This window comes from Prionailurus viverrinus, chromosome B1 (genome assembly GCF_022837055.1).
Source record: "Prionailurus viverrinus isolate Anna chromosome B1, UM_Priviv_1.0, whole genome shotgun sequence".
NCBI classification, from domain to species: domain Eukaryota; kingdom Metazoa; phylum Chordata; class Mammalia; order Carnivora; family Felidae; genus Prionailurus; species Prionailurus viverrinus.
In genome coordinates, this window is record NC_062564.1 from 186,445,888 (window position 1) to 186,462,921 (window position 17,034).

Consider the following 17,034-nt stretch of genomic DNA (forward strand, 5'->3'; position numbering starts at 1 on the left):
CTTCCCGGTGTCCTCTCTTTGTGCCGAAGATGTGCTGCGGTGAACACGGCCGGGCGCAGCATCGTGTCCCCCACACGGCTGGGTTTTGGCATCCGTCTTTCTGTCGGCGTTTGTTTTATTAGAGATAAGATGTTTTTCTATTAGCATTTAATGTTGTCGATCAAGATTATGGGAAGAGCTTGAAAGGGATGGGGTTTTTAATCAGGCCCCTGTCTTTGTAATGGTTAGGCGGCTGGAGAGAAAGGTGTAATTGAGCGTAATGGGTCCAGAGGGCCCACGGCTCCGCCTCATCATGTCAGGGCCCCGTAAGGCCTCCCAGCACGGGTGTTCTTGGCACCCTGCCCGCAGCCCTGTCTGTCACGGCCCCGACTGGCAGGTGGAAAGGGGCTTAAGCAGGCTCAGAAGGCTGGGCTTCCGGTTTGAAATCCACAGCCCCTGTTGAGCCCTGTTTGCTGACTGCTAGAGCTGAGTTTTCCAGCCTGTAATTCTGAAGGATTAATCGACCTGGACTGATGGAGTGGGGCTGGGGGGGGGGGGGGGGGGGAGGGGGAGCGGGGGGGGGGGATAAGAAGACAAGGAAGGGGACTCCAGGGGTGTTTTGATTTTTTGTTTCTGAGATGAGATAAGAGCCAGAACCTGGAAATGCTGGTTCTCTCCACTCAACCTGCGCTGCCTGTAGGGTTTTATGGCCGTGTAGGGTTAGGGCAAGATAAGCAGTTCCCTGTGCCACCTGAAACCTTGAACCCTTCACCTCGCTTCCTCTGTGCCGCCACGTACTGGGATTTTAAAGACAAGACACAGAGCGGGTGGCCCTAGGGTGGAGAGAGAGAGAGGAAAACAAGATAACTTCATGACAGCCCGTTTAAGGGGGACTGTGGGGCCAAGCACCAAGGGTGGGAACAGGGGAGATATCATCCCTCCTGGTTCTTTCCTTAGGGATCAAATGAGCTCTTGCAGGTGGCATCTGGAGCCACAGGAAATTAGAGGCTCGTCGAATGATAGACCTTTCTTTCTGCTGAACTCCGTTCATTTCCCCAGAAAGGCCCGATAACCAGATCCCAAAGCTCCAAACACCCCCTGAGAACCAGAATCACTCCTTGGAGAGACTCTCCTGCAGGAAAAAGAGAGGCTCCCCAGCTGGGAAAGTTGAAAATTCCTCGGAAGTATCAGCTGTCAATAGCACGCTTGTGATTCCAGGTGGGGGGGGGGGGGAGGGGGAGGGGGGGAGGGGGAGGGCGGGGAGGGCCGGCCCACCCTGATACCTCCCTGCCACGTCTCATCTGCGGCGTTACTCTGCTGTGCCGTGTGCTGCCTTAGCCTGCAGGAGAGCGGAGTGTAGGCAAGAAGGTCCAGCGTGGGCGCCTGGGCGGACCTCCCGCTGCTTTCTTCCCGCTCGCTTAGAGGTCACCCCAGTAGTGGGAGAGGTGGCACGGCCGAGTCGGTGCTCTGTTGCCCCTGGACACAGGAGCTGGGATCTGGACACACCACCTGCCCCTGCCCGTCAGGCCCCGATGCCCCTTTCATCCGTCTGCGCTTCAGCGCCTCCCCGCTCTCCAGACCCACCCCCTCAACTCCCTCTCCAGGGAGGTCGCTTCTGCAGCTGCAGACCTTGCACAGGCCAGCAGCCACAGAAATAATTTTCCTGCTGCACGAGGCCTTAACTATCTGCAAATGTTCAGCGCGACCGCATCGTCCGCCAGAGCCACCAAAGGAAAACACAGCCAGATTTAATACAATAATAATAAAAAGAAAGATCTCTCCCCTCGGAAGCTCTGGTTTTGACACACGGTCGGCCAGGTGCACATCTTTAGGGCCCATTGAATCACCTTCTGGAAAGCAGGGCTTACAATAAACTCCGTCCCATTCCGTCAGGGGCAGGGAAACGCTGAGTCCCAGAGAGAGGGGGGTTTGGGGTACGGAGGTCAGAGGGAGTGATAAGCCAAACTGTGTGTGCCGAGGGCCTGGGAGGGTTTTGTGTCAATGGATGGAATCGGAGCCAATGAGTTGATCCTGTCACATGTGTAACCTTGACAATGCCCCATACGCACATATGACACTCCCCACCCCTGCTGTCCTAGCCCGACATGGTTCTCCTGTTCCACAGCCATTAAAGAGGAGGTTTCAGCAATTATTTATGGTTGTCTTCTGTCTTTTTGAGTTGTCGTGAAAGCATACAGCATTCTCTCTCCTCCACCAGGTAACCCTGTGTCAGTCAGAGTCCTCTCAGCTACAACTCACACTTTAAGAAACTTAATAGAGAAATGAATTACATTACGTAACACGCAGTTCAGAAGTAGGGCATTCCTGGGCTGGTTTATTCAAGAAGTCATCGAGTATCTGGGTTCCCATCTTCCTGCTCTGCCGAACCTGTGTCAGCTGCTCCCTCAAACTGCCAAGATGGCTGCCACAGCTCCAGCATCAGTCACTGTTCTTACATTTGTGTCCAAAGGCAGAAGGAAGTTTCTCCCCGTGTGTATGTGTGTGTGTGTATGTGTGTGTGTTTAAGAGCAAGAGCAAGAAATCTAGTTCTTGGCACATTTCATAGGTCAGAATTATCGCATGCCTCTGTCTACACCAACGCCTGGCAAGGGAGATGGAATATTCCTGCGAAGGGTTTAGGTTCCCTAAGATCACCATGGGAACTAGGAAGGGCCCGACCCGGGACACGCACACTCTAAAAGGGTGAACACGAAAACAAAACCAGGTCTGAAGAAGTACAGGAAAGTTAGAAATGGATTTAAAATAAACCACCGACAGCAATGTCTCTGAGGTCCATGTCTGATTTTGTTTCATTTTCTTCCCTTTAAAAGCCAGAATGTTGCGTTACTCATGGGTTTGGAGGTGGGGGGAGGGGCAGTGGTTGCTTGTTAAGAAAAATGCCATCTTCTCTCTGCTCCTCCCTGGCTTCTTTATCATCTGTTCTGTTTTGCAGCTGGAACGTTCCCACCTTTGTTTACCTCTTCGAGTATGTCTGTCCTTCCATTATTTTTCCAGCTCGGTTGCCAGCAGAATGCAGAGCAGTCTGGATAAATGAAACAGAGCTGACAGGCCTCTTAATGAGAGCTTGTTTGCACATACTGCATTTCTTGTGACGGCTCTGTACCTGAGAGCCTTTAGGTGTGGATTTTTACATACGAGCGTTTGTTGCGTTTGTCCTTGTAATTAAGGCCCCTGGAAACGGATTGGCTTTTTAAAATCAGGCATTTCTCTTCCTTAACTCCTTTTTCCATGCCTCCTCTGTCCGCTTTCCCCTCCCCCTCTGTCGTCTTCACCTCACGTGGCTATTCCAGAAGCCTCTCTAGCTAGGAGGCTCCTACTGGCATTCAGCTCAGTCCCTGCTGGGGCCTCCTCCCAGTAGGCAATCTTACGCTAAATTCATTTTCCCCTATGGGTCCTCTTGTGTCCTCAATCCCAAACACACACCATTGTGACGACGTGGAATTCTAAACGACTGGCATCAGTCGTTCACATGTTGGGGTGAACTTGGGGATGTGTTATTCCCACTGGGGCATTTGTGCCCCTATGCACCATGTGACATGAAAGGTTCAATCTCTTCCTCAAGGAATTTCAAAGACCAGCTACTTGCCCATTGGTGTTTTCGTCCCTGTTTCTTTAAAATTCCAGCATGCCTTTGCCACGCTTTTCTCCTGGTTCCATCACTTTCCTGTAGCCCTTGGGATGGCTTGGTATCCGACTTCTCCTTGAAAAAGCCCTCTCTTTGCTCTGCCCTCTGCTTTCATTCTGGACGCCTCCATTTGGAACAATCTCTCTTAATAATACTGAGGGTAGCATCACACAGCTCAGTTAGGATGTCAAAGAGCCAAAAGATTCCCCTTACTTAACTCACTACTTTAATATATTCCTTTTTTCCAGATGTCTTTCTGAACAGAGAAAAATTTGAAATTCCGAGATGCAGTAGAGAGCTCAGTAGTGAATCTAATTAGAAAGGAGAAGCAGAAAAATAAGAAGGGCCTGTCTCTCGATATTATGATTGCTCACGAAAACAAAACAAAACAAGTTGATACAGCATGAAGGCAATTTAAGATGATAGATACAGATGTGCTGCCTTACATTTCATATCACCTCTTGAATGGGATTTTTTTTCTATAGGGAAAGTTTGTACAATACCGACAGGTTAGACTTTCTGGAATCTATGTAAACCCAGGAATATATTTTGGATCTTAGCCAAGGCCAGTGATAGTCTATTAAGTTTAAAACAATTGGTGAAAGAAAGAAAAGAGAAAGAGAAAGAAAGGAAGGAAGGAAAGGAAGGAAGGAAGGAAGGGGAAAGAAAGAAAAAGGAAGAAAGAAAGAAAAAGAAAGGAAGAAAAAGGAAGGAGAAAAGAAAGAGAAGGAAGGAAAGAAAGAAAGAAGGAATGAGAAAGAAGGAAGAAAAGAGAAAGAATGAATGAAAGAAAGAAAGAAAAAGAGAAGACCAGCTGCTATTTTGTAGTTTAACTTAAAGACAGAAGTAACTTCTATTCATTTGCAGACTTTGTGTTATTGGATTCTAGGACCATCATGTAACGTAACTATATATTTTTTTTTGTTACCTGAAATAAACATGCAGTAATTTTCCTGATACAGATGATTATCTTTATTATTTGCCCCATTCTCCCTCTCCACCCTCGCCACAGGCCAGGCATATAGACTGAGCGTTCCTTCTGAACATATTGTAACAACTTATCAGTTGCAATCTGCCACCTAAAATTATTAGATCGTATGGTAGTCATGAAAATTATGGAGAATGTAAAGATTTTATGCATTCCGTCAAAAATGCCAGATCTAAAATCAGTTCGTTTATTTCCTGCAGTCTTTCAAGTTGACCCAAGCACTCACTGATTTGCTCTATTTTCTTACGTTTTTAGTATTTCTGCATATATATATATATATACATATATATATGCACTGAAAAGCCCCACTCGGAAAAAAATTCACTGCAATTCTGAGAAAAAGCTTATCCTAAACATCTAAAGATAGCATTTCTAATTATTGTCTACATTGTGTTTAAACTGTGCAAACTCGAGCATTATTCTCACTTTACCAGCTGTGTCTAGGTAGAGTCATTACATCAAACGCTTCTAATTTTACGAAAAGAAATCAAAACAAGTGTGTGTTTAAGTCTCAGTGACAAATGCAAACCCTGTGAGTCAAACAGGCAAACTGATTAGCAAGCTGGCTGGGAAGTCAAAACAGCAAATATAAGGAGATTAACAAAACAGATCTGTAAGATGAGAGGGGTAAAAATAGCTTCCAGGGGCCAAGTGGGGTCCAGTGGGTGGGTCTGGCCGCACGCATCAAGTTCTGTGCCCAAAACCAGATGCCTGCCTGTACCACTCGCAATCTCCCTCCGTCCCAGAACTCTACCTGCCCTCCCCCAGGAGCGGGGATCAAAGTTCAGCACGCCAGCCTCTTCACCGGATGCAGAAACTTTCTTTCAAACCTAAGTGGAAGCGACGTTTCCTCTACTTGAATCTTTCTAGTTGCAGGCACTCACTAGGACACAAGGTCGTTCAGTCTGTTGGTACGTAGCTATTTTTCTGACATTAGCCATCACTATTAAGTAGACATTTATTAGATACTTAGGTCCTCCCTTTATACAGCTCTCACAAATAACACTCGATTTAATTCTCACAACAAATACAATATAATGATCTTATTTTACAGACGAGAAAACCCAGGCCCAGAGAGGTGAAGTGACTTAAGTCAGGTCACACAGCTTCTAAAAGTGTGGCGGAGCGGGGGTTCCAAACAGGCCACTTCACCCTTCTATTATTTCCTTTCTTTGTTTCTTGCCTCTGGAGCCCCGTGGAAGAGCTTATCAATCCAATTCCCACCGATGGACCGAAAGAACATGGAACGGGTCTGCTAGGTTACCTCTTTAGTCTTGGAGGGTTGAGGGTCATGAAGAGAGAAACTAAAGACAGAAGATACTATGATCTGAATGTTTGTGCTCCCCCCCCCCCCCGCCAATTCATACACTGAAGTCCTAACCCCCAAAGATGGTAACAGAAGGTGACACCTTTTCCCAAAGGTGTCCCAAAGTCATGAGGGGGGGAGCCTTATAAAAGAGGCTCAGAGAGATCCCTAACCCCTTCCTCCATGTGAGGACACAGTGAAAGGCACTGGGTGTGAACTCCAAAGAGGGCTTTCACCTGATCATGCGGGTGCCATGACCTTGGACTTCCAGTCTCCAGAACTGTGAGAAATGAAGTTCCGTTGTTTATAGGCCACCCGGTCTGGACTGTTCTATGACAGCCCAAATGGACTACGACATAAGGTAAGTGATGAGAAGCACCAGCCTCCTTCTAAAAAAGAAATCCAAACCTCCCTTGATGATCCTGAATTTAACCTATAATCCGGGCAGCGAGTGGAAGATGGGGTGTTGGGCATCCATCCGTGGGGTGTTCATTCCTCTCCACTGTGTGTCCTGTGTGCTTCCTGCCTCGTTTTCACCACTTTAAACTGTGGGGATAGGCAAACACATCTGTTGGGATCAGGATATTTAAAGAAGCAGTTTGCTAGTCCCCTTTCAACGCTAATCTGCATGGTTCAAGCGAACGCTTCAAACCAGTGAGAACCAGTTGGTGGAGCAAAGTCACCAGGCAAAAACCTTTCTCTCCAGTTGTCACTTGGGTTCAAGGAAAGATTTGTAAATAACAAGTTAGTCCTAGTAAGCGGTAAAAATAGCCACCGGGGATGGGTTTCTGGCGAAGGTTCCGTTTGACTCACTGCCTCAAGTCTGGGAGGAATGGAAGTCGCAGCTAGAAAGTGGGTCTGCCCGAGGAGCGTAAAAAGTTGTTGGGTGCTTTTATTCCACAAATGAAGGTGGCTACGCATTCTAATCTAGTCTGTGTAGAGATTATCATTTTCAAAAAGACAGGCTGAACATCCAAGTCTTAGTCAATATCAGCCTGCCCATGGGCTTCATTGTTCCAACCGCCTCTGTGTCAAGAAGTCAAGAGAAGCCTTGTCCTTATCCTGAATGTGGAGAAGGCCAGCAACTTCAGATCCCAAAGCCAACCGCCCTGCAAACTGCTCTGTCACACTGCTTCACTGGCCCTCTCACCATCTGGGACCTCAGGCTGCCCTCAGAGGCACGTGTGAGGAGACACAGGGCCCAGTGAAGTGGCATTAGCCTTATGTCACGCTGGCGGCCCCAGCATCAGAACCACCAGGAAGCTTGTTGCAAATAGCTGTCCATCTTTCCCTTTGGATTCCAGCCCAGGATGCCCAGGGATTTTGGGGTTTGTGTGTGTGTGTGTGTGTGTGTGTGTGTGTTTTGTTGTTGTTGTTGTTGTTTTGTTTTTTCTTTTCTCACTTTCCTGAGTGATCCTGGTGCCCTCCATCTTGGGAGCCACACGGAAGGACAAGATAACCAGAGACCCCACGTCGTGGTCAGCAGATGCAGAGAGAGAAGAGGATAAGGAGAAATCCTGCCTGGTTTTGGGAAATATCTTTGCGGTTTCCAAATAGTAGCTGAGCCTAGGAGCAGAGCCTCAAACAAACAAAGTAACCAAGGCCCCAGTGCAAGACTGAATTGCTGAGTTTTAATGTGCAACACGAAGACTGCCAATCGGCCTCTCTGTGGGTGGCAGCGGGGGAGCAACAGCCGAGGACACCGGGCAGGGGCGCCTAACTGCAGGCTGCATGTGCTGGCATGGTGGGTGAGAGGTCGGGGGTCGGCGGTTGGGGTGGGGGGCTAGGTGACCTCAGGAAGGGTCTCAGAGCGCCTAGAAGGACTCTAAGGGGTGGGAGGAGTTGAGTCCTTAGGGCATAGCAGGATTGGTTCAGGGCTCCTGGAATGAGGGTAGAAAGGAACCTGGGGTGGGGGTGGGGGGTCCGGGAGGGTAGGTGGGTTATTTCAATACGTCCAGGGCTCCTCAGAGCTCGAGATGGGGGTCTCAGAGGGCACGGCCTGCCCTCTGGATGCGGAGGGGTGTCACCGCAGACGTGGTTGGAGGCCTCAGGGTGCAGGGGATTTTCGGGGAGACCTCAGCCGCGCAGAACTGGGACCCCGGGTGAGAAGGTATCTCTGGGAGCTGGGGGGAGAAAGTCAAGGCCGGCAGGGGGCAGGTGCCTGGCGCGCGGAGGAGCGGCGGGGCCCGCAGGGGGTCTCCGTGGGCCGGGCGGGGGGGCGCGCTCAGACGGCCTTGCACTCGCTGTCCCGCCGCCGCTTCCGGCGCTCGGCGTGCTCCTGCGCCTGGCGCGCCCAGGGCAGCGGCCCGCATACGCCCACCACGCAGCAGGCGAGCCGGGGGCCCGCGTTGCCGTTCTCCACGCTGGCCGCGTTGCCGCCGCGGCCCAGGTCGTCCTCGCCCGCGTGGACCACCACGGCGCGGCCCACGATCGAGTGCGGGCCGAAGAGCGAGGCGGCCAGGCCGCCGCGGTACTTCCAGAGGCGGCCGTCGCGCACGGCGAAGTTGCCGAAGTCGCCCGGGTGCTGCGGGTGCGGCACGGCCCGCGGGTTGTAGTGCGCGCCGGTGGAGTCGCAGCCCTGGCTCAGGTCCCCGAACTGGTGCACGTGGATGGCGCGGCTGGAGTTGTTGGGCTCGGCCGGGAAGCCCTCCAGGTCGAAGAAGGCCTCGAGCCGGGCGCCGGGCACCTGCTGCCGGAAGAGCACGAGGCCGCTCACCCGGGGCTGCGCCGCGTCCAGCGTGGCCGACGGCTGCACCCGGCAGGCGGCGTGGAGCGCGGCGTCCGGGCGGTCGCCCGCCGCCTGCCGCTGCGTCATCTCCTGCCAGATCGCCGTCACTTTCTCGTGCATGTCGCGGATCTGCGCCGCCGTGCTGGAGCCGGGCTCCTCCGGGTCCGGGTCGGACCAGGCGCGCGAGGCGCGGGCCGCCAGCAGCAGGTAGGCACACAGCAGCGCCGGCGCCAGCATGGCCGGAGTCGGGCACCTGCGGGCGCCCCCAGGGGTGGAGCAGAGCGAGCCTTAGTCCCTGGCAACGTGAGGACCCCCGACCCCAGGGGCTTCCTCGCCCAGCGCGCGTTCCTGCCTTTGGCCCCGTGCCTTTCTGGGCCTGCTATGCTCCGGGACCTGGGTCAGGTGCTGTGCTTGTAAAGATGGCCTTGACACAGTCTCAAGCAACTCATGGGGATCTTTTCGAGCCGTCAGGGTGATCATGGCCCTCTCAAGTCCTGTCTGCATCACTTGGAGGAAGTCATGGGGCATTGGGGGGAGAGTCTCAGGGCACATAAGGATGGCCCTTCCAGACCTTCCCCTCCCCCATCACCCCCTGCCACCCTCGCTAAGCATCCTCCTGTACAGAGCAGTTAAGACTTCCTACCCCTCATTCTCGGCCCTTAGAATAGCCGTGCCCTCTCCGAAGTGTCCTGCCCCCTCTTCTCTGCCGGGCACAGAAGACTTGAAGACAGAAACTCGGTTTTCCTCCTCATCAGCCCCAGCACCTGGGCCCACACCTGGCTGTAAGGAGACATTTAATATGTGATTGTTGAATGAGGACTTCACCGAGGGACAGGCATGTCATCAAGTCATTCTAACACCATCCTGTGATTGGAGATGGATGAGCTCTGGGCTGGGGAAGGACAGAGGAAGTAGTACCCATCCCGCCAGGGGAACGCCAGGAACGCTTCCCCAGAGGAGATGACATCTGAGCTTGGTCTCCCAAGACAAGCCGTTTTTGAGCTGAACCAGACTGGAGACTGCTTTCAGGCAGGAGGCACACCCTGACGTGTTCACAGCCTGTGAAAGGACACGGCATGTCTAAGGGATGGGGGGGGGGGAGATTTTGTGTGGGAGAAATAGAGACAGCTGGAGGGAGAGGAGTTGCCCAATTGCAGCAACCCCGATGGGAACCAGTGAAGGCCTTCACCAAGGTGGAGGCAGCAATGCTGGAGGGGTATGGACTTGAGAGACGCCTTGGATAGCACGGACAGTGGGGGGGGGGGGGGAGAGGGGGGCACGAGCCGGCGCGATGACTGAGTAGCCAGCAGGGGAGACTGGGCTGGGCCCATGGACAGAGGCCCTGAGAGGACAGCAGGGAGGGTGAGTTCAGCCGAGCCCCCGGGGGTGAGAGTCTGGTCGGTGACGCACGTGGGGTGTTTGGTAGACATTTGGAAACACAGGTCTGGCACTTGGAAAAGGCAGCGTCACTGGGAGGGGTTTTCCGTGTCGACTGCACGTCACATTCCGGTTCATAAAAGTCACGTGCCCAGGCCTTGCCCGAGAGCTTCTGATTCAGTGGGCATGAATTATTATTTTTGTAAAGCTCCGTCAGAGATTCTGGGACCCAGCCAGAGCTTGAGAGTCAAACACAGGTTCAAATCCCAGTTCTGACGTTTGCTCATGGCGATATTGTGGGGGAGTTACCGGCTCTGTCTTAGCTACCTGTAAAATAGGGTAATGTCACCGAGGATCACGGCGAGGATTAAGTGAGGTATTATATGGCAGGCCAGTTTCATATTTTTAAGTGCATCCTCAGGGATCAGGTCAGCGGCACTTTCAAGGGTCTTCTCCCGCCCCACAGCAGGTACCATTTTAAAAGCAGACTCTGGGGTTGAGGATTTTTTTCTTTCCGTAACTGTTACAGAAAGGCAATCTAGTATGGTGAGTACAAGAAGGTGGTTCTGGAACTCACTGTCTGAAGCCTGCCTCTGCCACTTACTCTCTGAGGGTTTAGTTATTTTTATTGCAGAGTTAGGCAGAGTAACTGTCGGACTGAAAACTGGTGGGGCTCCAGCTCTTTCCTGAGCCTCAGTGTGTTTTTTGTTTTTTGTTTTTATCTGCAAATGGGGATAATAATACATACCTCAGGGGCTGGCTGAGACTTCAGGGAGACAGTTCGAATCGTTAACATTTATCAAACACACAGAAGCGCTGTTAAAAAGCACTTTGTATATGTTAATTCGTGTAAGTCTTCCATGAACCCTATGGGGTAGGTGTCACTGTTATCCCCATTCCAAAGGGCAGGAAACTGAGGCACAGAGAAGCAAGTGTCTCGCCCGAAGTCACACAATGAATAGCGGAGGGCAAGATTTAAAAGTGTGTGGTCCAAGCCAAGGTTTAGCCGCCACACCGAATGGCTCTCAAGTCGAAGGCACTTAGCATAGAGCCTGGTTGGTAGGAAGTTCCTAGTATACGGCGACTCGTAGCGAGCAGAGGGAAGCTGCTGATAGAAGTTTCGGGACAGGGGCACCTGGGTGGCTCACTAGGTTCGGCATCCAGCTCTCAGTTTCAACTCAGGTCATGATCTCACAGTTTGTGGCACCGAGTTCCTTGTCGGGATCTGTACTGACAGCTTGGAGCCTGCTTGGGATTCTCTCTCTTCCTCTCTCTCTCCCTCCCCTGCTCATGCTCTCTCTCTCTCTCTCCCTCCCTCTCTCAAAAATAAATAAATAAGCATTAAAAAAAAAAAAAAAAAAAAAGAAGTTTCAGGACAATCAGGTGAGAGATGCTATTGAAGCCGTGACAGGAGGACGTGATGCCCGGGAAGGGCTCCCAGGAGGAGTGGCCCAGAAAGTGAGGTCCAGGGAACCACCACCTCAGACATGGCCTGGTATGGGGTTACCGCCCTGGAGCCCCAGGGAGCAGGAGCGGAAGTGGGGGACCGTCCCAGGCCTCAGCCTCAAGCTGTCCACCATCATTGCCTGCCCCAGCCCCGCTGGCCGTCCTGCCCCCCAGGAGGGCTCTGCCAGTTGGAAAACTCTTCCTTAAAAACAGAACAAAAACAGATGGCGCGGGGTGTGTCGATGAAGCTTTTTTTCAGAATTGGCTGGGTAATAATTAACATTTTAAGGAGATCCTTTTCTCTTGAGAGAAAAAGCATCTTCCTCCACCTCAGGTGAGCCGGGACTCCTTGGTTCTCAACCTGGGCTTCTACGTCCTGAGGCCGGTCCCCGGGAGGCTCCCTTTTCTCACACACACACCGTGTCCCCCTGAGATCGAGCTGTGAAGGACCAAGTGGTTTCGGGGGGCCCTGCTATGTGCCTGGTCTGGAAGGGGAGACAGGTCGTTGGAGAAAGAGGTCAAAGGAAGCCACCAGGCCTGTGCCTCCTTCCTGGGTCTGGATCTGGGAAGACGGTGGCCCTTCTGACACCTTCCCCGTGTTCCGGTCCCTCGGCCCACTCCCAGAAGGAGCCCTGGACGTGAGCCTGAACCGGCCAGGAGCCCCCGCTCTGTGCCTCCGCCAACCAAGCAGGTGGTTCTGCAGGAGGAGGTCCTGGGAGAGGCGGCCTTCCTCACTCGGGATCACTCCTGACACTAAAGTCCACTGGGACTGGCCTCCTCGGTGCAAAGGACAACAGTTCCTTTCTCCCCGGAGGCCTCCCTCACCCCTTCCCCACCTCCCCGCTCAGCCCCTCCCCAGCAGCCAGGTTCTGTCATTAGATGATCAGTCGCTTTCCCAAGAAGCGCCCCCCCCCATGCCCCGCCCCAGTTTCAGACTCAAAAAACGCGCTCCGGGAAGAAGGAAACAAACTCCAACTTGGCACCCACCTTTCCCGCTCTTCCAAGAGAGCTTTCCTCCTGAGAAGCGGGGAGCTGCACCCAGCGTTCGCAGGAATGCAGGCTGGCTCCCGAGGCCGGGCTGTTTGGGGGCAGCGAGGGGAAGCCGGCCCAGGGGAGTGGTCACGGCCGGGAAGGAAAGAAGGCCATTGGGCTGACTTTGCGAAGGAATGTAGGCCAGGTCCCTAGTCGTCCGATTGCCTCACCTCCTCCTCTGACTCCACCCGCCTCCACCTCCGCCCTCCCCAGCCCCCGGGCTCCCTGGCCAGTTGTTCCTTCCTGTGACTCCACTGAGTGGCGCCCAGACGGAGCCAGTGACCTTCAGCCGGCAGCAGGGGGATAAGAAGGAGACAGAAAGCAGCCTGTTTGGAGAGATGTACAATGGTCTCTTTCTTGAGCGGCCTTTAGCTCTTCCCTGATTTCCTCAGCTGTTGACTTATTTTTGCTCGATGCTACCAAGAAGGGAATGGGCCCCTTGCAGATACACGTGGTGTTTTCGTCCCAGAGCCTTTGAGAGGTGAGAGGCAGGAGGGTGGGGAGGCCGTGCACTCCGGCTGCCCAGGCCCCGCTGTGTCACATCCTGACTTTGCTCCCGGACCAGCTACCCCGGGACCTCCCTTTCATCATCTGTAAAATGGTGATATGATGTCAACCCGGCGGCTGGCACACAATCAAACTCCTCAGCAATCATCATCACTGTTGTCGCTTTATTATTAAAGTTCTCGAGAAGTCTTTGGAGCGTGTGCGGCCCAGGGCACCGCGAGCCTTTTCCACATCCCCCCCCCGCCCCCCCAGTGGCCTTCCTTCCTTTGCTGCCATCATCTTTTCTCAATCACGGCAGCACTTTCCTGAAATAGCAGCTTTTCCCTCCCAGAAAAGCCCACATGGGAGAAGGCAGTCCTGTCTGCCTGCTTGTCCGCCCTCCAGCCTTCTTTCCTTCAACCAATGTTCTGTGGGTGCTCACTCCACGCTGGGTGCCCAAACCTGCAGAAGCCCCTGCCCTCTGGGGGTTCGTAGTCCGGGAGGGACAGATCCACCCAGTACAGAGTGCGGAGGAGTGAGGCTGCAAAGGGACGGACAGGGCCCCTAGAGACCCAAATACTAGTCCTGGCAGCCTGAAAGCTTGTTCAGAATCTTAGATTCCGGGCCCCACCCGAGGCTGAGTGAATCAATTGCCAGCTTCCTAGAACTGTTTGTTTGCTTGCTTGTTTTTTCAAGGTGGTCATTCTGGCGGGCAGCCAGCTCTGGGATCTTCTGTTCGCCCCCACCCTTCCTTTGGCAACGGCACCTCAGTTTTCTGCATTTGCATTCCATGCAGGTGGAATTGACTTCATCCCTCACTCCAGAGGTGGGCTTGTGACTCGTCAAAACATTGCATTGGTTCCAGGATAATCCACGCAGAGCCAGTGAAATGGAATGCCCCTTCTGCCAGGACTTTTAGAAAGACTGGAGTTCTAGCCACCCCCTGGCCCCCACTGGGGGAGAACCCAGCTGAAGACTGGGCCAACGTGGAGGGAAGCGGAATAAAAGTTGAGTGAAATCGTGACTCAGGGGCAGAGTTTGCACCCCTGGATCTAGCCGTACCTGAAGCTCTGTTTTTTTACGTCAGTCAATACGTTCTCATTTTGCTCAAGTTGTCTGGGTTGGGTTTTCCGAACTGGCAACTGAACACTTTGCGGGACACTTTCTCATACGGTATTCTATGTAACGTTTGTATTCATGGTGTGGGATGGGCCGTTAGCTTGCCCACTTGGTAGATAAGGAAAATGAGGTTCGGAAAGAACCCGGAAGGGGCCCGACGTTGCAGAGCCTAGAAAGTGGCAAAGTCGAGAGCTCAAGACTCTGATCCCTAAAGCCTGCCTCCTTAATAGTTACACTTTACTACCTCGCAGGCTGAGAGATGAAAGAAAGAGACAGCAGGTGAGCCGGCCCCCCACGGCTGTCTCCTCGCATCAGTGACTGCCTTGCAGCCAGACGCTGAACTGCTGACCTCTCTTTCTTTTCACGTCGGTTAATGTCTAATACAACAACCGAAAAAATCCAGGGAGTGTTGTAAAAGCAGCAGTATTAGAAAATGCAGTCCGAGGTACTCCTGTCTGTGTAGAAGAGATCTCTGCTAGAGAACTTTGAACTTCCTTTGTGCAGGGACACCGATTATAGTTTCCTTTTCATTGTGCTCAGAAAACGCATAGAACAAAATTCCACCAGGAAATAAAGCGGTTCCCACGAGGAGAAAACTTTTCGAAGCAGTGACTAGGGTCTCCAGGTGGCGTCCCTAAAAGGCCAAATTCTGTGTGATGATAGTTTAACCCAACCCGAGTACTTTAGACACGCCAGAGAAGACTCCCAACTGTGTCTGGCTGCCTCAGGTTGGCCCAGACACCCCAGAGGGAGGGAAACAGAGTCAGGGAATGACAGGGTCTAAGGTCATTTTGTCCAAACACATCAGGGTAATACAGGGGCAAGGAGGTCCTTGTTAGTAAGGTTGGGCAAAGAAGCATCATTCTTAGTGATAGCAATAAACTAATAGCATCTAGCATTTATTAAAGTGGCTCTTGTGTGCCGGGCACTTGTTACACAATTTGTGTGCACCTTTGCGTCCCCGTGACTAGCCCCGCTCCTCAGTGAAGAAGGGAGATTGCATTCTGGGTCCGTGGAGCATTCTGGCAAGTTTCCTCTTCCCTGTGAACGCGTCACCCTTCCGCTCACAGGTCAGGACAATGTGTGCGAATCAGGAGGTAATGAAAGCCAGTCAGAGCCAGGACCTTCTCAACTAATTACACTTGGCTGGCCATGTGACGAGAATGACCAATGACAGGACACGACAGCGGTGCCTTTTCCGACCAGAAGGCTAGGGTGTGCGAAGGAAGTTACTCTCAGGAAAGCACCAGAGTGAGACCCTTCCAGGCGAAGCTCTGCACACGCCCTGACCCTGCCTCCGGTTCCCCTTCCTGCCCATATCTGCGAAAGGAAACAGGTCATTCCTGCTTTACCTACCGTCTGAAAACAAGATAGCAGCGTGAATAACCAAAAAGCACATTGGGCGTGGTGCCTCTTTCCTCAAAATAATCGCACAGTGTATTCCTCTTGGGAAAAGGGAAGCATTTTCAGCTTACTTTCTCGTCATACTTTAAAAAAAATACTTGCCAAGCGCGACGACCACACCTGCCCCTCCCTCTTCTTGCTCCCCCCCCCCCCACTGTAGAAGCTGGAAAGTCAGACACTTGCTTTCACCCAGGGGCACTCATGGGACCCAGGAATCCGGCAGTGAGATCCAGAACCTGATGTCGCTTTGGGGAAGGCAGAATTTTAAAAGGGGCAGAAATGGTTGGTGCCTCTTTCCTCTTGCTCTTGCCTTGAACGTGGGTGCGACGTCTAACGACGTGGCAGCCACGTTGGGACTACGTGTCGGCAAGAGTGAGAACAGAAGCCAACAGAGGGGAAAGATGGAAAGAATCTAGGTCCTCAGAAACCTCATGGAAAACGTGGTGAAAAAAAGAAAAAAAACTAAATGAAACCCAGTGCCCCACTGAGCACCTTAACCAACACCCATGCAGCTCTAGTCTTCTTGTTCTAGGAGAAAAGAAACCTCAAATACGTTCTCCTGTTAGTGAGATTCTGTTATTTGCAGCCAAATTCATGCCCAACTGATATGGTTAGATGCCAGACCCTTCGGTGGGCATCATGAGTAGGAACTTGTAGAAATCAGAGCCTTCCTTCAAGCAGCCTGTAGTCTATTCGGAGAGACCTATATATGAGAGACCAAAGCATAGTCCTGTAGGGAGGATATAGTCACTCCCATATTTTACAGATAAGGAAATAGACTCACAGGACTTAACTGACTTGTCCAGTGTCATACCTATAGGTACAGAGGAGGGACTCATGCCCAGGTGGCTGAGCTGTCAGGCTCTTGACCTTGTACCTCACCAGTTATGAGGCTCCATTCACCATCTCTTCACTTTTCCCATGCTGTCACACACACACACACACACACACACACACACACCCTGCAACCTCACCCTGAAGAAGCAATACTGTCCTCACTCAAGACCCTAGAATGACCAAACTAACAGAAAAGATGGGCAGAAAAACTCCTCAGGAACTTATGCAAAAAGCCCAAAGGTCACGACATGTAGAGAGTGAAATCTAGAGACAAAGGCGATAGAATATTCTCTACTGCTAGGGTTATGGAAAATTGTTGCTGGAAGCAGCTATAGAGAAAAGAGAGGTCCTCTGACTCAGCTTCTGTTCTAGAAGAGAAATTAGAAAATCTACATGCTAACAGGATTCAAAAAGCCTTAGAATCAAGGCCCGGGAACGAAAATAGGGAAGCAGCCATGTGATTCATTCAGAAAACAAATCCAATATGGTTCTGGCCCTTCTTCAGTGATGGTTCCAAAGGGAGTGCGTTGGAACCCCCATCAGAGCTTCCAAATCACTGTCGCCCACCAGGCCCACTGAAGGGGGCAGCAGCATCTGGAAGATTGGGACAGTTAGAGTAGTTAATAAATTGAATTAATTTTGGAGCAATCTAATAAAGTCATGAACCTCCTCATAGTGCTTCTGGG

The 17,034-nt window shown here is 52.0% G+C and overlaps 1 protein-coding gene across 5 annotated transcripts; it reads right to left on the bottom strand.

Moving 5' to 3' along the window:
• Positions 1–7,528: 7,528 nt before the first annotated feature.
• Positions 7,529–12,649, bottom strand: SOD3 (superoxide dismutase 3). 5 transcript variants are annotated; one of them, XM_047857313.1, is made up of 3 exons: positions 12,458–12,649; positions 8,140–8,900; positions 7,529–8,105 (listed from the first exon to the last, which is right to left on the bottom strand). In XM_047857313.1, the coding sequence occupies exon 2, from the start codon at positions 8,882–8,884 to the stop codon at positions 8,144–8,146; it is 741 nt and encodes a 246-aa protein (XP_047713269.1). In that variant the 5' UTR covers positions 8,885–8,900; positions 12,458–12,649; the 3' UTR covers positions 7,529–8,105; positions 8,140–8,143. The 5 variants fall into 5 exon arrangements, with proteins under 5 accessions (XP_047713269.1, XP_047713268.1, XP_047713267.1 ...); XM_047857312.1 differs by having other exon boundaries at positions 7,529–8,104; positions 8,137–8,900; XM_047857311.1 differs by having other exon boundaries at positions 7,529–9,427.
• Between the last annotated feature and the right edge of the window lie 4,385 nt (positions 12,650–17,034).